Genomic DNA, 20,573 nt, shown 5'->3' on the forward strand with positions numbered 1-20,573 from the left:
ACTGAGCTGCAGCACACACCCTCTCCTCTCCCTTCCGAACACTAGCTACCCTCCAGGCAGTCAATGGACACAAAGTTGTTACTGTCTGCAACACAATGCATATGACATAACGTCAAAACTATTATTTCTTCACATTGTGTCGTTAGTTCATTTTTGAATGTTTTTTTTTAATTTTTGATTTTTAATTTTTTTTTTTTTTTACATTTAGCTCCTTTTTTAATAATAATACAGCATCCAGTCAATATGTTTGCAGTTTAATCTAATACACAAATTGATGTGCTTGAAGAAGCAGCAGTAGGTTCTAGAGGTTGACTACTTCAGCATGTACTTAGATCAATATTAATCTCAGTTCAGCCATTCTTCGTTTCCTGTTTAAGAAATAGAGCATTCTTGTGGGCTGAGATGCCTGTTACATAGACAGGGAATCAGTGCAGGAAGTGAGCAAGTCATGCACATCACTGGCAATTCAGTTCCCAAAACCACTTCAGTGGCTTTAGTTTCACACTTCTTTGAAAACTGGCCATATTTGAACAATTTCTTAAGAAACAGAGTGGGTTGAAATGTGTCATCTGGTTGTGGTGTATTGTGTTGGAAAGGCCCTAGAGAGGTCACCAGTGTATCAAAGGGTAAACACACACAAACACATGCATATTTGTGGGTAATTTTGATTACTTCTGAGTTTCTACAAGAAACTTGCATCTCTCAGTTTCACATAGAAGGACCCAGCTCTGAGATTCAAACCCAAGATCTTTTCCATGAGATGACAGAACAAACCACAAAGCCAATATGTGGTCACTGTCCAAGCTTTGGAGATGTACTTCCTTTTATTGCACATTTCAATTAAAGTTGGGTTGTTAATTGAAATGATTTCACCTAACAACAAACATTAGCCATTACTGCAGTTAATATTAATCTGATAAGGCCTGCAGTGAGAGGTTTGCGTTGCTCAGGATTCTCCTGGCTAAACCTCTTAGCTAACAGCCACTTTCCTTTTCTAAACCTCTGATGCCTCCCGTCTTTCTCTGTGTTGTTTTCTCTGCTTCCTAACCCCTATTCTTTTCATTGTCAGTTTGTTTGACAAGTTATATTAATCAATCAGTGTCTCCTTCTGTGAAATATTGAATTTTTCGGTACAAACATTTCATCAGAAAGCCAAGACACCCTTTAAACGCCCCTCTAAATGTTAGCCCAAGCCTGTTCTTTCTGAAGAGGTTGTCATGCGTAAAATGTAATAGCAGCATTCATATTTGCATAAAGTTCAGCATTTTGCAAAATACAGACCGGGGGAAACAGCTACTGGCTTTTTACAAAGGTAACAAAATCTTCTACCAGCTCCTCTAAAGCTCACTAATTAACACTTAATATCTCATTTTGTCTAATCGATATAAAACCCAAAGTGTAATAATACATTTTCCCCATAATATGATGGGTTATGTATTGGACTTTTTGTTGGCTGTGACCAGTAACTTCCTGGAGTCTGTGGTTGCCTGGTTAACTGGTCCAAGAAATAGTTAGGCACGCAAATTGACATTTACTAGGTATGCACTGATCCATATTTTTCTGTCCCAATAATGATGCCAATACCTGGGCTTTAGTTATCAGCCGATGCCGAGCACCGATCCAATACCAGTGTAAAATGAATAAGCTGCATTCCTCACTGTGAGAAAGAGACTGGGAATCATTATTTTCCCTGTAAGGCACCATCAGGCTTGATTAAGCACTTGTTTTTAGCTCCTTCCATGCTATTTTAGTTCTCATCGCAAGATGTTCGGATCTAGCGGCGCACTGCTGTCATCATCGATACCCGATCCAGCTATTTGAGTCTGTGCTGGATCGGAGCATCCCTAGTTTTTACACTTGGTTTTTATATGGATTAAACAAAGAAAATACATGTTGGGGAGCTTTATTTAGTGTACAGATGTGACAAAGATATCAATCTTCTATCCTAATGCTCAGCAAAAAAGAAAAATAATAAAAAATATTCCTTTATATTATATATTAAAAAATGTTTTCTATTGTATAGAATCCAGGTGTGTAATACCTTGTATTTTCTCACATAATACACATAAACAATGCCTGAAGCACATATTCTATTTTCTACCATTTTACACAGGTAACTAAAAACACGGGTGATCTGCACTCAGGACACATCCTGTGTAGGCACAGACAGAGAAAGGAAGCTGCTTGTGCCACTCTGCTAACATGCTGTTCACTCTACACCTTCGGTGTCTACACAAGGTGTTACAATACCTAGCTAACCATGTTTTGTACACAGTGATTCTTCACGGTGTTGGAAACAAAGGGGGAGGGCTAGGCATCAAACCTGGAGAGGAGCACTAATCAAGGCCCTGTCCCTGATTACAGGCCAGCCCCCAGTGTGCCTCACAATAAGATAATGCTATCTGGGCCCACAGGTATTTGGTTTCATTGGAGAGGGTAATAACTGTCACCAAACACTGAGGAGACCTTTCATCCCCCGGCCTTGTGTTGTCAACCAGCGTTTGTGTGCCGTCACTGCACAGAGGCAGCTTTTGTGTGGCAGGGTGAGGTCACGTCACCATGATGGCCTCATATCTGTCTATAGACACAATAGCTTAGATTTGATTAAATCAAACAGCCGTGACTATCTAAATGGTGGTCAACATGGCATGTCCAAGTTACTGTGGTGGCGTTGTTGAGGAGGTGACGTAGCCCTGATTAATTTAGCCATGCCCCTGAAGAGCCGAGCTGAGCCGTAAAAAGAATCCTACACAGAGCAGATGCACTTTGCGCTCTCTGGGGTGTGGTGCTATAGGGGAATGCAGTCATTGTACGACATGTCGTGGTGGTAGACCAGTAACTAGTGGTTAACCAGGGGAGAGTGTGTGAGAGGTTAAACAAACATTTGAGTTAAACATCAGACCCAGCTGAGCCACACGGAGCCTTAATTCACTCTGTTATGTGTTCATTTAGAAAACTAGCCGCTGACAAAAATGTACTGGTGAATTCTTGGTGAATTTTTACTCATTTACTCAATTTAACTGCTAATGGTCATCAAGAGTTTTAGAAGTCTTGTGTTATGAGTTGGACGCTGTTCGTGTTTGGAGTGAAACTTTTATTTAGACAGAAAAGACAAATGAGCCTTTTTGGGCCAAAAAATAATCTTGTACTTCTTCTGTTCGGTCTTTATTTCTACAGCAATTTTGAAATGTGACATCAGATCAGGCCCCAATCCCAAGCTCCAGCATATAAAATGTGTATGAAATGGAAAAGACAGTTTGAAAATAAAAGAATAAAAGGAAGTTAAGAGGAAAAGGCTGAGGTGAACTTTTGGTTGTTCATATGAACTCTGTCTCTCACCAGGGTTTAAGTCCGCCTGAAAGCTTCCCTGGCACTCTTATCTGCCATTTGGTAGAAGCATTTATCCAAAGCTCCTTACTGTAGCACGAGGCCTTACATCCAAAGAAAAAGAGACCCTAGTGGACATTGAAACCCCTAAACCTGGCAGGGTTTGTCGAAGGCTTGTAGTATTGTTCCTCACAGTTGGGAAAAACGGCAGAATTGTATGTGGATTTTATGTCAAGACAAAGGTGCCTCTTAGTGATGTTTTGTATATTTGTCAGATGCAAGCAAACAGACCAAAACAGCCAGTAAGAATATGGTATCCAGGCCAGGTTGTCCTTAGTTCATGCCTGCATATGTAAAGCGCAGTGTTAGTCCTACCCCTCTCTGAGCCCTGTGTCTGTTTTCATCATGGAGCCCTGGTGTTGGATGACACCTCAGGTCTATATTGGGCTTCTGTCCCTCTTTACAGGTGTCTCCATGTCCTTGACTGCAGCTTTCTATGCAAAGCTAAATTCAGAAAGCCTCATGAAAGGCACCCTCAGGTAACTGTTGACATTCTTCAAGTTCATTAATGACCAGTGGGAGGTTTTTGACCTAGAAAGACAGCAGTATGATGCTTTGAGGCGACAAAACACTGTAAAGTTGTACATTGCCTGTTATGTATGTTGAGTTCAAACAATGTGACCTGTATATTTCAAGTACCTGCGCTGGATTCTGCACAGCGTACACCTGGGCAGTGATTAGCATACACTTTCTGCTTTATGGCAGTATTTATATGGGAAAGGTTTGATGAGCCTCTACAATCACATTATATGCATTGGTCCATTGCAGTTGTTGAGATAAATTGTTATTTGTTAATTGCTTTTTACCTTATCTTGAATTGTGTGGTTTTCACGGGCACGTTGCCCCTCTGAGCTCCAGGCTGCCGACTTCTTGATTTGCAAGACAGGCGTGATAGCTGGATTGGTGGAAAAAGTTCATTGTTTTGTGAAGGACGTACGTCGGCGAATTCATGCAAACTCTTGGGCAGTTATGAAATAGTGAACTAAAAGACACATTTCATGAGATACAAGTAGATCCAAATAAGTACATTGAAATTCCATGACATTTAAAGCATCATGTTGATTTTTAGGTGGATCATGGTTTCAGTGATCCAGTACTGCTTTTCTTTTCTGAAGTGTTTTGGTTTTGAAAGACTCGTGTTTGTCAATGGTCTCCTAGCAACTGAAGAACCCTGACCTGCACCTGACACGTGTGTTTGTTTGAGTAGTTTAAAGAGATGTAGCCTTTGGACAGGAGGAGTCAGATGTTCCTACTCTTACAGAAAGAGCTGGAAGAAAAATTTATAATACTGACCGTAGTTTGTCCTGTGCATGTGGGGGAACCCTTAGCTGCTCATTGGGAAGGGTGTAGGGGACAGTCAGATTAATGAGTTGTGAAGCTAATCCTATTCATCCCCCCATTCACACTGCAGTCACATGGCTATTATGGTTTATTTTGATAGCCAGGAGACCTGTGGAAGACATAACAGGTTCATTCACAACCCTGACTTGGTGCATCAGCACTCCTATCCCGGCATTGAGTGGCTTTTGTCTCTTGATTTATTGGTCCATTTGTGGCGACTGTTCACTTGAAAGTGGCTGCTGTCCTGCTTCTTTGTGGCCTTTCAGCTGCAGAGGAAGAAAATTATATTTTAACAGCAGTTCAAAGGCAGTTTCTGCCATAATGGAGACTCGAAGGAGCTCTGCTGAAGGCTGGCTGCACCCAGTGTTTTAGGTGGAGTTAATGGATTGTGTAATCTCTATAAGCAGGTGTCGGATGGCTGTAGGGTGAGCTTAGGGGATGCCATTTTTCAAGGTTCTTCTGTTACCAGAGAAGGAAACTAAGTGTGGTTTAGATATATGGTCTTTTTCTGAATTACAGTACCTGGACATTGAGAGGGTTTTTGTTTACCCATCTTGTGTAGTAGAAAACAGACTGCAGATAAGAATATTTTTTTGATGGTAAGATTTGGTGCAGATTTTGAGTCTGTTATTGTCTGAGGATAATGGGTTTCACTTAAAATGTCAGTTTGACTCGAGACTAGGAGAAGTTATTATTGGCCTCTTGTTTCGTTTCATTAAACTTTGCTGTTGCACAAAGCTTTGTGAAAAGCAAGACAGTAATTGTAGGGATTTTTTTGTGTGTGTGTTTCTTTTTTTCTTCACTTGAGGAAACACAGGGAGCAAGCTGGGTTACTCTTTGTTCTTTTTTCTATTTTCTTTGTCATTTACCATTATAGAGCATAGTATCTGACATGTACACTGTAACTTGTCCAGTCCAGGTATTATCCACCAAAATATTGTTGTTGCAGCAAATTGGATGGAACTTGTGTACCTCTGGAAAAATACTGCACCCTTTTGTGGTACAGAAATCAGTATATTGAGTCTTTTTATTTCTGTGGTTTCCTTAACAGGAATTGTAGTTAGAAATGTCCTGCAGATGTAGCTTTTTTTTGAAGTCCCCTGTGTACTTTCTCAATGATTGTTGCTACCAAAGAGGAACTGAACCTGATGAAGTGTCACACCCACTATACTGTACGGCCATGGGGTCAACTGGATGAAAATAAATCCAAAGCAGTCTGGTAAACGCGTATTAAACATGCGTTAAGGGATATTTTAAATGTTAACATAGAACCAAGTAACTGCTTGTCTTCTGAAAGAGCCTCTTTTGTGATGAACACAGAGTTCATGTAACAAGTAACTCCCAACTCTGCGGCTCCACACAGCTTGGAGCCTCTTATAGCTCATTGTTTTAGTTTGGTTTGATTTACTGTTGAATCCCACCTCTCTCATTAACTCTCTCTGTAAAACAGTTGGCAGACAGTTCTAGCAAACAGGCTATGTGCTAGCTGTAGCACAAAACCGCAAAGTAAGAGTCAAAAACTGGGCTGGTGAAGAAAGACGAATATCTAGCTAATATATGAAAATAAACACTAATGAGTTTTTGGAAACCAAACAACTGCTAAAGGTGACCAGAAACTTGACGCTAAGCAGTTATTTGCTACCACATCCTTAACTACTTTATTAGCATCATTAGCTTGGTAGGGCTGTGTTTCTGCCTTCTAATGGTAAAACTTCCCATATCATTGAAAGTGAATTAGTTGGATACAAATGAGCATTGCATCAGTTTACTGAAGTTTACTATTAACAGAGAAACCTCTAGAAGCACATACATACACATCCTTAGACTTCCTCTTCAGGTGGGAGGACATGTTTGCTACTTTAGATAGGCTAACTAGCATAGCTTGACAGTCACGCTGAAGTGGATGATTTGGCAGTATGTTGAGTTGTTACAGTCCTCTCCATGAATCCAAAACAACCAGTGGAGCAGTTGCATCCTGTGATGATGCAGTATATTGCACCAGCGTCCTTTTTATGTGCAACTTCCATCCCTGCGTCATATCAGGGAAAAAAAGCCCCAAAACAGAAGTGTAAATAGGGAATTAGGTTAGAGTGGCTGGCTTGTTTTGACTAAGGCAATGGTTTAAAGAGGTGCTATTATGCTCATTTTCAGGTTCAAAATCTTGGGGTTGTACCAGAACAGGTTTACATGGTTTAATTTTCAAAAAACGACATATTTTTTTCATACTGCACATGAGCTACAGAGTGATGCAGCTTACTGGTACAAAATCTTTGTTGGGAGTTGCACATGCTCAATTCCCAGGTAAGGACTATTAGCCAATCAGAAGCAGAGAAGGGCGGGTCGTAAGAAACAAGGTAGTGTGATCCAAATCAAAGCCGCTTCTATAACCTAGCAGATGGTATAAGTTACTCACAACCACACAACATCATTGTTCCACATCTTACCATCAGGACTAAATGTTGAACTGTTGCCGGTGTTCTGACGATCTTTGCTGCCTTGCTGAAAAATGCTACCATAGCGCAAATCGATAGACTCGACTCTACTCGGCCCTGCTCCGTTTTCCATTGCAGACAGTGTCATTGTCAAGTATATTGCCAAAATAAAATATATACGTATAGTAATGTAAGTAAGTAATAAAATGTAAGTATTATTTAGCTATTCTAAGATGACACATGGAAGCTGCACCGTTAAAGAATAATTAAATCCTGTATATAGTATTTAATGTACTGACCTGCTCTTTGACTAGATGAACTGTCACACAACATATTCTATAATAAGCATAGGTTTGACTCAACATTGCAATTTTTTTTACACAGGTCTGAAACAAAGTTACACAACAGACACACCCGCAACATCCTAGTATAACCCCCTGAACTAAATCTCCTTAACAACTCTTTTTCAAAACTGTATGGTAGACAAAGCTGAAACTGTAAATGCACTCATTTTTAATTTAATAGAGTGGAACACATTTGAAGTTTTAATATACTTTCAGATACCGGTGCAGAATTTAGCAGGGTATGACAAGCTATCACACTCCCTTAACAGCTGCGAAGAAGTGACCATTACAGATAGACAGAGCGGTTGGTTTCAGCTTACTAGATGAATGTGTAGAGAATGTAAAGCAGTCAGTAGAGCTGACAAAAGGCACCGAAACCTGGATGAATCCATGTTATCAACTCTGTCCTCAACAGTGAAAAGTGTGACTGTAGCAACGCACCTACTTCCTACCAAATATTTTGTTATTGTGCAATGGGATAGGCCACCTAGGGGTCAATAAGATGAAATGTCACAGGCCCAACACCTGCAACAGATCAACAGTGATGTTGATGCACCTTTGAGTAAGGCCGCAGCCCATGCCTGATCATGCAGTGTGGAGTAGTCATAACAACCAGATAACACATGGCCAGAATATATAAAAGAACCAGTGAGCCTGTTGGGGACATGATGTGAGAGTCTTATCAGTCAAAGTCATGCATGTGGTGAAGAAGCTGGTCTCTGGCCCAGTGCACTTAAGGCAAGAAGATTAGACTCCAGAGTATTATTAGAGCTACTGATTATCCCCTTACCTGATCCGCCTAATTCTTGCTCGAGCCTATTTATTTAGCAGAATAGTGGAAAAATGTTTGGATTGGGTTGCAGAAAGTGAATTGGCCTTTCCGCGCTTCAGTGCTCTGTCGAGTCCAACATTGACACTTTTGGTGTATTCTGCTGAACTCATTAGGTCTTGGCCTTTTGTCACTGCCTCCCCCGCTGTGGGGTTCATGTGATTAATGCACTGCTGACCACTGAGGCCAGCGGCAAGGACTTGTTTTAGTGCCAGGGAACAGCAAACAAAAGAAAATGGTCTCTCCAAATAACAGCGAAGAATACAGGCTTTCAAAGCAGAGTCCCTTGACTCACTGACGAATGCAAGCAGGTCAATATCTCCAAGAAGATTCAACAAAAAGGGTTCCAATCCATTTGTCCTCAAGTCTATAGCTGCAATACATTTGTTTGGATGTAATTACACACCCACTGCTTCTTAACCTTCTGCCCAGAAAACTACTTTGAGGCCCGTGTCCCAGACTGGGAGTAGGGAATCAAACGTGAACATGAGCCGGTAAATCCTGCTAACTGATCTTCCTGGCATAAACCGACGTGGAAGAAGCAAAGTAGTGTGTTTTGGTGCAGAACCAACCTTGTTTGTTTTTTTACTTGGTGAAGAACTAATGGGTGATCGGTGAGGACGCAGGAGCGCACAAAAAGTTTGTCATCATCAATGCAGCTGTCTTTAAATAAACAAGCAAAAACAGAGATGTGGCAGTGTATGATTCAGTGTGTGTCTGTTCTTTACTATTAACCTCCCACAGAGTGTTGGGACTACTGCCAGGGTCAAGCTTAACTGTCACCTTGTCAGCAACGATGTTCTGATGCTGCTAGAGCTGATATACAGTACATGCATTTTGTATAAAAAAACAAAACCCTTATCTAGAGCAGTTTTTTGCAGGGTTTTATTCCAGCAAAACACTGTGTACAATACAGTGGCTCATTTCATTGAGAACAACACTGACATTTTAGAAGTTTCTCCCAACTTGCCTGTCTCCATGTTAGTTACTAATCTAACGGTATTGCTAATATCATTATTAGTTATTAAAACTGTCCTCTTAGAGTGATATATAGAATATACCAACTTGGGAGTGTTCATGTATTATTCCAAGCTAGCCCTAGTGCTACCCTAGTCACACCTTGTTATAATCAAAATTAATGCCACACACAGTGGAGTATTTAGTAGCTGAAGACCCAGATGTTTCCCTCAGGAGTTGGGGGAGAGCAAACCAGAGCTAAAAGGAGAGTAAATATTAGGCTGTCAGGTGACCAGAAACATGACTTCAAATAAATGCTAATTTTGCTCCATGTCTGCTGCTAAACAAGCAGCGAACACATTAGCCGTACATATTTTACTAGGTATTGTATGTATTATATTAAGTTATGTTGAACTGCCCCAAGTCGCTAAAAAATCTGTTAATACTGCTTTAACACATTATCTTGTTTCGTATCAAGATACAGTTCATTAGCATACCACAAAGCTATAACCTCTAATTTGCTCTTCACTTTACAGAGTCCAGGGACATGAAACTCAATCCACAGCAAGCTCCATTATATGTAAGTATCACTATTCATACTAGAACTTCCAGTGCACACAGTTTGTCTCTTACCACCGCTACCCACCCACGCAGGAGTTTTCACTTTGCCTGATTAGACCTCTTCTCAGGAGGTGTGTGTGTATGTGTGCGCTGGGATGTTTGTTTGGTGAGCAGGTCAACTTATGCATTTATCATTCTTATTAGCAGGCTACTGTATATGGAGTTTGATGGCCTCATGTAATTCCTGGAATAGGTATTCCTGACATCAACCTGAGAACAGGTCTAATTAACTGGAGTAACTGAAAACAACTGCGTGGGTGTGCATGCAAAAACAACTGGCTGGCAAACATTTATAATGGTTTGCACTCTGTTTACAGTCCTCTATTGTGTATGTAGTTGTCAGGTTTTACACCAGTTGAATGAAATAAGAACCACTTGATGGACTGTTGATATTACAAAAATAAAGCCAGATAATTTATCAGGAAATTGCTAACATAGGACAAAAACAAGACTACTGATATGACAACATGAAGCTGTTTAATACATCTCCCATATTTGTATCCAAAGCTAATTTTCAGAGCATTTTTACTATGGTTAGGATGTTCTACCTATTCATATGATTTTCTTCCCATCAAACTAAAAAGAAAATCTACTTTTCTCTACTCTACTTCGTCACCACTCAGATTTGAAGAAGAACAGGCACCAATCTGAGGGGCCTTGGAACTTAAATAATTATTCAGAAAAGGACAAATTGAGACTTAGATTACCTGGACACTTGCCATTTGTCCATATAAATAGCAATATCAATAGGTGAGCAGGTAATTACAGCAAAGAACTTGGTGCCTTGTGCAAAGAGGACGCGTGACCTCTTGATTGCTGGATGTTCTTAACTGTCAGCTATAATGTTTTGATTATGCAGACCGTGTGTGTGTGTGTGTGTAGGAAGACGGTCCACTGGTCTAATGGATGTCTGACAAAGAAGTAAAAGGTTTTCACCATGCAGTAACAAGGGTTTGAGGCAGTTTATTTCCTGAATAACTGAGCAACAAGAGAAACATTGTGGATGTGGTGGGTGAGTTTCTCAAGCCTCATGTTTGGCCTTGTGCAATGCGTTTAGGGTCAGATGTGCTGCTCATTATAATTATTCAAAGTTTTGATTCACGGGTCTACCATTAATAAATCCATGTTGTAACCACTAACCTTAAATTGGGATGCAAGACATCCTTTGCCTGCCGACCACACCCCGAGTGTTACGGATCCCCAAACTCACCCTGGTAAGCTGGAAGAGTACCTTTTTCCAGAATGACTTCAGGGTGTCCTCTCAGATTGTGCTGGGAATGCATCCAGAGGGAGGCACCTGGGTGGTCTGCTCACCAGTGGAGCCAGATGAGGTGGTTCAGGTGGAGGAGGTGCAGCTTGCTGCTGAGGTCCTCTCAGATTGCTAAACTACCCACCGTGTCATGCAGAATGTGGCAACCACCCTGCTGAGGTTAGCTCAGCAGCTTTAAATCTCTCTTCTTATGCTTTGTCACTAACTAAAGCTTGAGGGTCAGTTTATAAACTGGATGCTTTGCTTTGTGGGTCATATTCCTGGTAGTCATCACAGATTATCATACATTGCAGCTTTCTGCACCAAGTGCCCCTTAACAAGCTGCCAATTTCATGATCCCTCTTACCCTCACCTGTGAATAAAGTCCCTTTTCACATTTTCATGTTTAAAACTGTACTTTCATTCTTTACTCAGGTAATTTTTGGGCCAGCAATCTACTTATATTATTGCTACATTTGCCATTTATACCTTTGTTACAACTAGTCTGTTATCTACTTTGCATTTTGCTAAATTAATGAGCTGCCAGGAGAGTATTGCAGTAGGGCTGGGCAATAAAACAATAATGATAATTATCACAGTATAGTTTTCCTCAATAACAAAATAATATATAATATAATAATATATCTTCAATAAATGTTTGAATTGATTCATTTAAGCCACAAACAAATTAGCTTTTTTTTTTTTTAGGAAAAGGGACTGAAAAAATATTTACTAATCATATTTTTTGAAAAAAGATTTAACCTAATTGTTTTGAATGTTCTACCTCAGATTTGTGAAGTGATCCACTGTTTGGCATCAAGTGATTGTCACGTTCTGACCATAAAGAATAGTTTAACCACACAGTTAACCATCTGGTTTCTTTAATTTAAAATTTAAAACAGACCCTTACGTCAGTGGAACCAAATGATTGGCTGAAATATGTTTCCCGCTTTGGCTGTTAAAAGTCCACGATTGGCTTTCTAGTGTAACCGCCATCTTTGCCGTTGCGGGTTTTCCCCATAGAGTTATATTGAGGATGTGATTGAGTGGTGTGTCTCCTCTATAAAACGTCTCTGGCTGTACCCAGTAGGTTTCTGGCAGTGTAACAGGTAATATAGGGGTCCCTAAGTGCTCACATTTGTCACTACATTGAAATATTGAATGGCTATGGTGACTTATGTGCATAGTCATGGTAGTAAATATGTGCTTGTAGTCATGAATAGAAAATGTGGACCAGTATATTGATTTAGGAAAGGATTAGGTTCACCTTGACTTGGAAGTCACATTATACATTATTAATTACATCTTATTTTTAACATTTAGGTTTACCCCTTCTCTGATCTCTTCTCTCCTTCCATCCCACTTCCCTTACGTCTCTTCCCTCCTTGTTCCTTCTACCTTCTACTGATGATGTGTAACTTCCTCGTTTTTGACCAGTAGGCATGCACATTGATAGAGAACCATCATCCCACTCAACTTAATGGTGTAACACAATAATGATTTGTAAGCTACTGAATATGAATCTTAGTTTAAATAAATCGCCATGTAAAATAAATCCAAACCCCTACAGTGTTTTTGAAGGAGACTTTTATATTTTTGATTGAGACTGTATCCCACGCATGAGTGAGCACTTCGTAAGATGGAACTAACACAGTACACCTGAAGTATCCAAAGAGCACCTGTGTGTGTGATCGCCATAAAGACTTGGCAGCGCTTCTAGTCCATTGTCTTCACATTTCTGAGTGAGTGTCTGAGTGGTTGCAGTGGTCCCCTATCACTAGCAGGCGAGGAAGGCACAGAGGAAGTGAAATAAGTCAGAGACGCGTGTGTGTGTGTGTGTTTGTGTCTAAAGGTAGGAGTGGGCCACATATTAACCACCCAGACAGCCATATCTATGATTCACAGTCAGCCTCTTCAGCTGGACCAGGCAGGCAGCCAGGCCTCAATAGACGTCAGATTTGACACACTTATCACAGCAACTCAGTGAAATAGTTGACCTGTAATTGCATTTTTTTTTTTTTTTTTTTTTAAATACACATGAAGGGTGCTCTGCCATCCAGAGTGACTGAAAATGACTGTCCCACTTTGTACGTCCAAAGTTCTACATCACCATCTGTAGAAACAACTACTAGTAAGGCCGAAGGTCAAGGGCTTGGTGTTCTTCCAATATTACTTTGGCCAAAGAATGATTTTAAATGAGGAAGTGATGGGTGAAGAAATTCAGTTTCACCGCTGAGTTTCAGTGAGCTGTGTGAGGGAGCAGAAAGGGTTATACAGTTTGTTGGGCAGAGGATGGCTTGTGGAAGGTCCACAAAATAAGTTTTCTTTCAGTAACAGAGCAGGACTCTGCTGTTCTGAGTGAGTAATTTACATTCTTAGCATTCAGCAGACAATGTCTCAACACTTCTAATTTATAATTAAATGAGCAGGTAGGGCATCAGTCTCTTAACACAGCACACATGACTGTGGGCACAGAGGCAGTTGTGGTGAAGGAACCTGTGACCTCTCTGCCATGTGATGGTCTGCTAGTGCACTACTACAGGGAGGAAGGATACTTGAGACGTCAGCAGCCTTCTGGAGGAGTAAATTGGAGGATGTGTGCAGTGTCATTAGCAAACGCTCTGGCAACAGGAGCTGACTGAATGTGTGTCTTTCTCCTGAAACTTGCCAACGAGCTTGTTAGATTTCCATAAACTGCCTTCTAAATTGTCTAGTGGGATCAAAAAGCGGCCACGTTTCTGGGTAAACCACGTGAAGGGTTGCAATATTCTGCTTCCAAGAAATCCCTCTGACACTGAGTTAGCTTCACTTGCTAGTACAAATCTTACAGTATGTGTTAATGCCAGCAGGGATGAATTGCACTGTCGAGCAAGTGTAGCCATAAACCATTAACTTTTTATCATGTCAGCACTTTACGGAACATAAAATTTTAAGTGTTGTCCATAGTTTGCTTTTTTTTATTATTATAGCATTTTACTTGCGGCAGTACTGTGTAAAAAGTAGAAAGGTAGGTCTATTGCATCAACCTTGGGTGCCATGGCATGTCTTGACAATTAGTTTGGGCGCTGAAGTGGAGCAAACTTCCACTCTTTTCTGCCTAAATTCAGAAATGCAGCCACGAGGATAAACAATCATTTAAACTGCATCGTAAGTTTTTAAATTAATCATTAAAAGCAGCTTTGGATAGCATTCATAACAGCATGTGTGAAGGGCTAAAATCAGCCACTGCCTTACCTGGATAGTTGAACCCAGTACAGTTGCAGGATGTGTGGATAAGGCTACACTCACACATGCATATTTAAAAAGAGGGGGCTGGGTTCATAGTCTCCAGCTGTTCTTTTGATATTGCCTCTTCCCTGTTGAAGCGCTATGATTAGCAGGTCAATGCCCCAGCAGGTCACTTTGTTAAGTACTTATTACCAGCAGAGAGCGCAGTCATACGGTGTGGCTGAAAGGCATCCATTTGTGCATGTCACACGGCTTTTAAACGGCTGGTTTGTTTTTCTGAATAAAGCCGGACACGTGAGAGTCACCTTTTCTATTTTGCATTTTGGTTATTGTTATTGCTAGAGCGAGTGTCAGTAGCGTTAGTTTCAGTGTGTGTGTGTGTGTGTGTGTGTGTGTGTGTGTGCTTGCATGTTTTGCAAAGGTTGCTGTGTACAGCTGTGCTTCCTGCTGTGTCCAGCAGATGTTTCACATCTGTTTCTCCACCTCCACCCCTGCCAACACATTTGCCTCCAAAAGGACAGACAATGATCTTATTCAGTTGATATTCTATTCTACTCTTTAGTCTCACTCTTTTTTTTTTCAAAGACGTTTGAATTCATAGTTCACAGATTTATTACAAGCAATCATAACAGAGAGGAGAGGAGTGAAAACTTAATATGTATTTAATCTGTTTTCAGGTCTGTTTAAAAAAAATCTTTATCTTATGATGGATGGATATATTAATGTTGACAAAATAAGAGACTGCTGTGGTGCTGTCAAAAATCATTTTATTGTGATATTATGACTGATGTTTTTTGCCACACGCCTGCGGCAGGAGAGGGGTAACAATTTCTCTTTGTTTTTCTTTTCTTTGTAGTGAGGATGTTGAAGTTATTTCACACTAATATGTTTTCATTTTCAAATGGAGTGCAAACTCACAAATCCACTGAGGTACCAATCCGTTTAGTATCACCAGACCTTAATTTCCAATCTGGGCTCGGGGTAAAAAATGAGTTTTTAATGGAGAGAATGTCATGCCTGCTGGCTTCTACCCATCTACAACTCATTTACTCAAGTGACTCTGCTCTGCTGGTTGAAGCTGAGACTCTCCGTGCATAGCAAAGCCTGCATCCTTCATGCTGCAAGCCAGTGTATTTAGTCCTGGCTCTAAGAAGGTTACTGCAGGCTGTTTCTCTTCCTGTGGCCTCTGGGCTATGTGGTCGACACATTTTTCCCCCTCACATTGCTCAGCAGCAGCACCAGCAGTGGCTTGCCAAACAGAAACTTGCCAATCCCAAGGCTGCTGGTTAGCCTCGCTGCTGTCAACCTGCTGATCCCTCCACCCCCCGGTATGAAATAAGGCCCAGAGGCCACCACAGAAGGAGGATGCACCTTTAACCCTGACTGTTAAGCTCTCCTCGACACTGGCCTTCACCGGGCTGGTGAAAAGATTGAACACTGGTCAGATTAAGTGGGATGAAATGTCCCATTATCCCTCCTCAGTGTCAATGAGCTGCAATCCCCCAGTGGAAAACAGCACATTTTGAACAATATCCCCATTTTTTGTTGCTTCTCCTCCTCCTCAGTCTGTCCTCGGATGCCTCATCATTCCACCCAACGCTCCAGCCACAACATAGCCAATTGTCTCTTCAGAAAAAGAGCAGACTGCACAATAAACTATGCCTTTCTGTTTTTTTCACATTGGAATATTAGCACACTGGCAGGACACATGATACTATCTAGTAAGTACAGTGTAGCTGAGAAATTATGGATACGTACATTAATGATCCCCGCCCCCCTAAAATCACTAATAATTAGCTGTTCACTAAGCCGCTTAGTTACTATTGCTACACCTAAGTTTTCTGTGATAACGGTGGCAATTTAACCTCTCAATATTCTTAGTAAAAAGACAGCATGCTCATCAGTTTATGATCCAAGTATATATATATATATATATATATATATATATATATATATATATATATATATATATATATATAAATAATGTGTGTACAATAGTAAAATAAAGAAAATTGTAAGATTAGATTACTGTTTTTTTGGTTTAACATAACCCTGGCTGCTTAGCTTGTTCAGATTTTCAAATGGTATGTTTCACTTTTAACGTTACAAAAGACGAGGCTTTTAGGATGAGAACTAAGTCATGTGTTTGGCAAACATAACACTATTTCAAGTAATGCTGGCTGTGGTTGCTGGAGTGTTAACTTCCCCAAATTCAAATAAGAGTATTACACAGCTGCTAACATTACCTACGCTCTGATAGCTTTCAGATTCAGCTTTCACACAGTTGACATATACTACACAGTGCACATACTAGTTGTAGTTGCAACCTGTAATGTCACAAAATAATGTAGTTAGTTTAAGATGTGCACCTTAGCTTAGGAAGTAGGGCTTGGTTATTACCAGTAGGTTGGTTAGCGATATATGGTAACGTAGCAGTTTAAGCCTTTTCTAGCACTTTTAAATAAAAAATACACAGCCATCCAATCTCTTTAAATGCAGAGTCGCTCTGTGCCCCATGCACACCAAGGTCACTGGTCTGGGTGTCTGCACCAAATGGAATGTATGGCTGCAGTGCACTCCAGTAGAAGAAAACTGATGAAGTATGAAGTAGAGCTTTGGAAAAAGCACAGACCTTGAATTATGTTCCATAGCTTCACAAGGGTTCAAAAGATGGATTATTTAATAAAAGGCACTCAAATGTTGCTGTTAATCATGTAGCCTCTTCCTTTTGTAAAACTCTTTCGTCGCCCTCCTTCTCCTCCTGGAGCTCGCTGCTGCCTCCCTGTTTGTCTGTAAATGATATTATGTGTAGCACTTTAAAATCAATAAATCATTACCATATTAACTTTGAGGCATTATTGTAAACAAGACTGGCAGCCTCAAAACTGAATATTACACTGTGGCCCTGTTAAGATTTGTAACCCAGATATCCAGTCTGTAACTAGATCCAGATGTGAAGAACTGTAGTTCACATCTGGCACTGGCGTTTGTCTTAAATGCATCTAAAGTGACCAGTGTGATTGGATTTCACTCTCCTGATCACTTCTGATTTTATCTACAGGAGACTGATAAACATGCACACTGGCACTCAGGAATTAGATTAGAATAAGTACTTTCTGCCTTGGTAGTGGATTTCAAGTATTAAGAGTTGTTTGGAGTTTGTCGTGCTATACACACACTATCTATCTAGGCTGTATTAAATTATGTCAGCGATGCATTTCTGTTCATCTTGAGCAATTTTGTGCACACTGTTCTGTGTAATGTAAGTGGAAACATGCATCCCCTACTAGCACTCAATATGGCTTGATAGTTGTTATCAAAATGCATTCTCACTGCGTTGACACATTTTAGTTTGGATCAGCCAAGATGTGCTTTAGAGAAAACAGGAAATGTCTCTTAATTAACCTTGTTAAATTAAATTAGCTTCTTTCAGATAACAAAGTAGCCTATTGTTTAACTTATTCCAGTTGCACTTTTGTAACTGCAGAAGTTTTTGGTCAATCTATTTTTCTTGCGCTTTTCTTTTCCATCTTCCTTCCTCTTACTGTCTGCCAATGTGCCTCTTTCTCTCTACAGGGGCAGTGTGTTATCACGGTGCAGCTCGCTGATGAAGAGCTGGTTACGGATGAGGGTGTGGACTACTTCCTGCTGTTTGGTGGCAGTACACAGAGGCACCTGACCAGCACCCTAAGGAGCAGTCATGACACCTTGCAGGCAATGTGTCCTGGTAAGCCAACCCCACCCACAATGTCTTCACTTTATGGCAGACAAACTATTTTAGGAAAGTGACATACAAGATACAGCCAAAACACAGTCAAAGTGTTAAAATAAAAATAAATGTTATCGTAGTCAGAGACAGACAAAACATTTCCTGTAATTTATGTTAATCTTCTATAGCCATCATGGGCTATAGCCCAAATTACCTTTTAAGGGGTGCTAAAGCATGCCAAAATATCACAGACCGTTTCAAAGCATATAATTGTAGTTAAGAAGGAGATGGTGTTACTCTGCCCTCACATCACAGAAAGCATGGGGCAGTCAGGAGTTATTATAGCTGTAGAAGAAAGTCAAAGTAATAAATGATTAATCATCCGCCACCTCTGTTCTCGTTTTTAACTAAAGTTGTGATTTGGAGAGAGAAATCACCTTATTTTCCTTTTTTTAGAGCCTGGCTCATTCATCACTCTTCTTGGAGCACTTCCTACTCATTCTACTTGCAAAATGGAGCATATTTAGCCAGTGCTAAAGTCAGGGATACTTCCAGTGAAGTGAATGATCAATGGGTACATTGATAGTAAACAGCTGGTAAACATGGATGGTTGCAAAATGTTGCAAAATGCTGAAGGGGCAAATCTAAAATATATTGTTGAATTCATTGTTTTCCTCAAATGTCTGTGTCCCGGATAGGAAAAAAGGAAGGCAGAACATATTAAACTGTGTTATCTTGTTAAGAGCTTGGCTGAATTACGGCCATCTGATGGGGGGGTTGGAAGAGGTATTACTCTCTACTAACAGATTAGCTCTGCTTCACTGCTCCCTCCATCGGTACACACAGAGCTCCGAAGAACTGGTCCTGTGACCAAGCAGAAGGTCGTGGGATTGAATTCCCAAGTGGCCTGTGAAAATAGCAGCAGAGACACTGAATCAGTACTTTGGCTTGGATAGAGGTACCCTTGAGCAAGGCATTTGAACACACAGAGTCGCTGTGTTGAATAAATGGGTCTGATATGGTAGGAATCTAGTTCCCTATGCAGGGGACGCTGTCAAGGGTCAGCTCCGGTTGATTTATTTTTAGACAGTAGAATGACAAGGGGTCCTGCATCCACAGTGCATGACTTGGTATTTGGGGAGTAAATTAATGCAGAAGGCTGTGTAATGCCCTGTAAATTAGAAGTAGACTTGTCAGCAGCTGCATGCATTTACAAGAAAGCCCTGCAGAGCCTGTTATTCCCTGTTGTGTGACATTAGCCATGGGTGTGGACTGCAGTCCTCTTTGTTCATTCTTTTTGTTATGACAACGGAAACTCTTTAGCATAAATATTAATTTAACTGATAAGATGTTGTGTTGTTAATTTGTTGGTAGGTCGAGTATGATTTGTGACTGCTGAATAGGTTTTAGCAAGATGAATTGAAACACGGTAAATAATAGTAAAATAATATTCACATTTATTGGTATTAATTAAAAGGGAGCAGGTCTGCGCTCTGCTTAGCTTATTATTGTTAATGATTTGTTCTTATTGTACAGTTTTGTGATGTCAAATGACAAAAATATTGTCGTAGTCTTCAGTTAATTGTCTGATTTTTATTTTTATTATTTTAATATGTTTTTAATTAGCTTCTAACATTTGACACAATTACAACATAGCCTATAGCTACTTAACCATACAATTAAATGAATTTTACCAAATGGCTTTTAGAAAAAATAATCTCCACCATCTTCATTTTCTTCATTTTCATCTGGGCAAATTGCATTAATGAACTATTGGCCTGCCTCACAGCAGACATTTTGACTTGTGCTAGCAGAAAAAGCACAGGTGCGTTACTAATAACCATAATGATGTCTGTCTGTGACAGTGAGTCAGCATGCACAATACCACTGAAACCAGAGTAGCTAGCTGTTAAATGGAATTTCATCATTAATTGTTTTATTTACACCTGTGCTTTTCCTACTGTGACAAAGCTGTTCCATGAAAAATGTTTGTGAATTTGATTAATTTGGGAAAAGGGCCTGTTGGATGAATCCTGTGAGATTTTGCGCCGCTAGCATGGGATGTAACTAGCTAGTATCCATTCTGTTTAGTATCTACTTTGTCTCACTATCATTTTACTTCCTTATGATTATTTTCACAGGTCACAACTGTCACGCATTTAATATCAAAGTTATTTCATTTTATGTTGATTTTTCCATTATTGTTGTTATACTTTCAATGACTTGCTTTCTTGCTAGCCAAAACTAACTAGGAAAAAAATGGTCAATGCTCATACAATAAAGGGACATAGCAAATAGCTTATGCCCAAAACACACTCAGCTTTATAAAAGATACATTTGACATATATCTGGTATTTAGTCATATACACAGAAAGACAGACGAAAGACTGAATATAACCTATTTATTTGCCATTGTATTGTCAAAAAAAAATGTAAATGCATCAGAGGCTAAATAAAATGTGGGTGGGTTCTCCCC

General features: G+C 40.1%; 1 protein-coding gene across 8 annotated transcripts in view; it reads left to right on the plus strand.

Annotated features, from left to right (window-relative positions):
* The window catches only part of LOC119890616 (A-kinase anchor protein 13), a 102,040-nt gene that overhangs the window by 6,984 nt on the left and 74,483 nt on the right, over nucleotides 1-20,573 (plus strand). For all 8 annotated transcript variants that reach the window (XM_038701960.1, XM_038701962.1, XM_038701959.1 and 5 more), the window contains exons 2-3: nucleotides 9,827-9,870; nucleotides 17,965-18,115. In XM_038701960.1, coding sequence (XP_038557888.1) covers nucleotides 9,838-9,870; nucleotides 17,965-18,115 — 184 coding nt within the window. In that variant the 5' untranslated portion in view covers nucleotides 9,827-9,837. The remainder of the gene's footprint in view (nucleotides 1-9,826; nucleotides 9,871-17,964; nucleotides 18,116-20,573) is intronic.

This window comes from Micropterus salmoides, unplaced genomic scaffold, assembly GCF_014851395.1.
Source record: "Micropterus salmoides isolate LMB-PRFRI ecotype aquatic unplaced genomic scaffold, ASM1485139v1 Ms_hic_scaffold_6, whole genome shotgun sequence".
Lineage (NCBI taxonomy): Eukaryota > Metazoa > Chordata > Actinopteri > Centrarchiformes > Centrarchidae > Micropterus > Micropterus salmoides.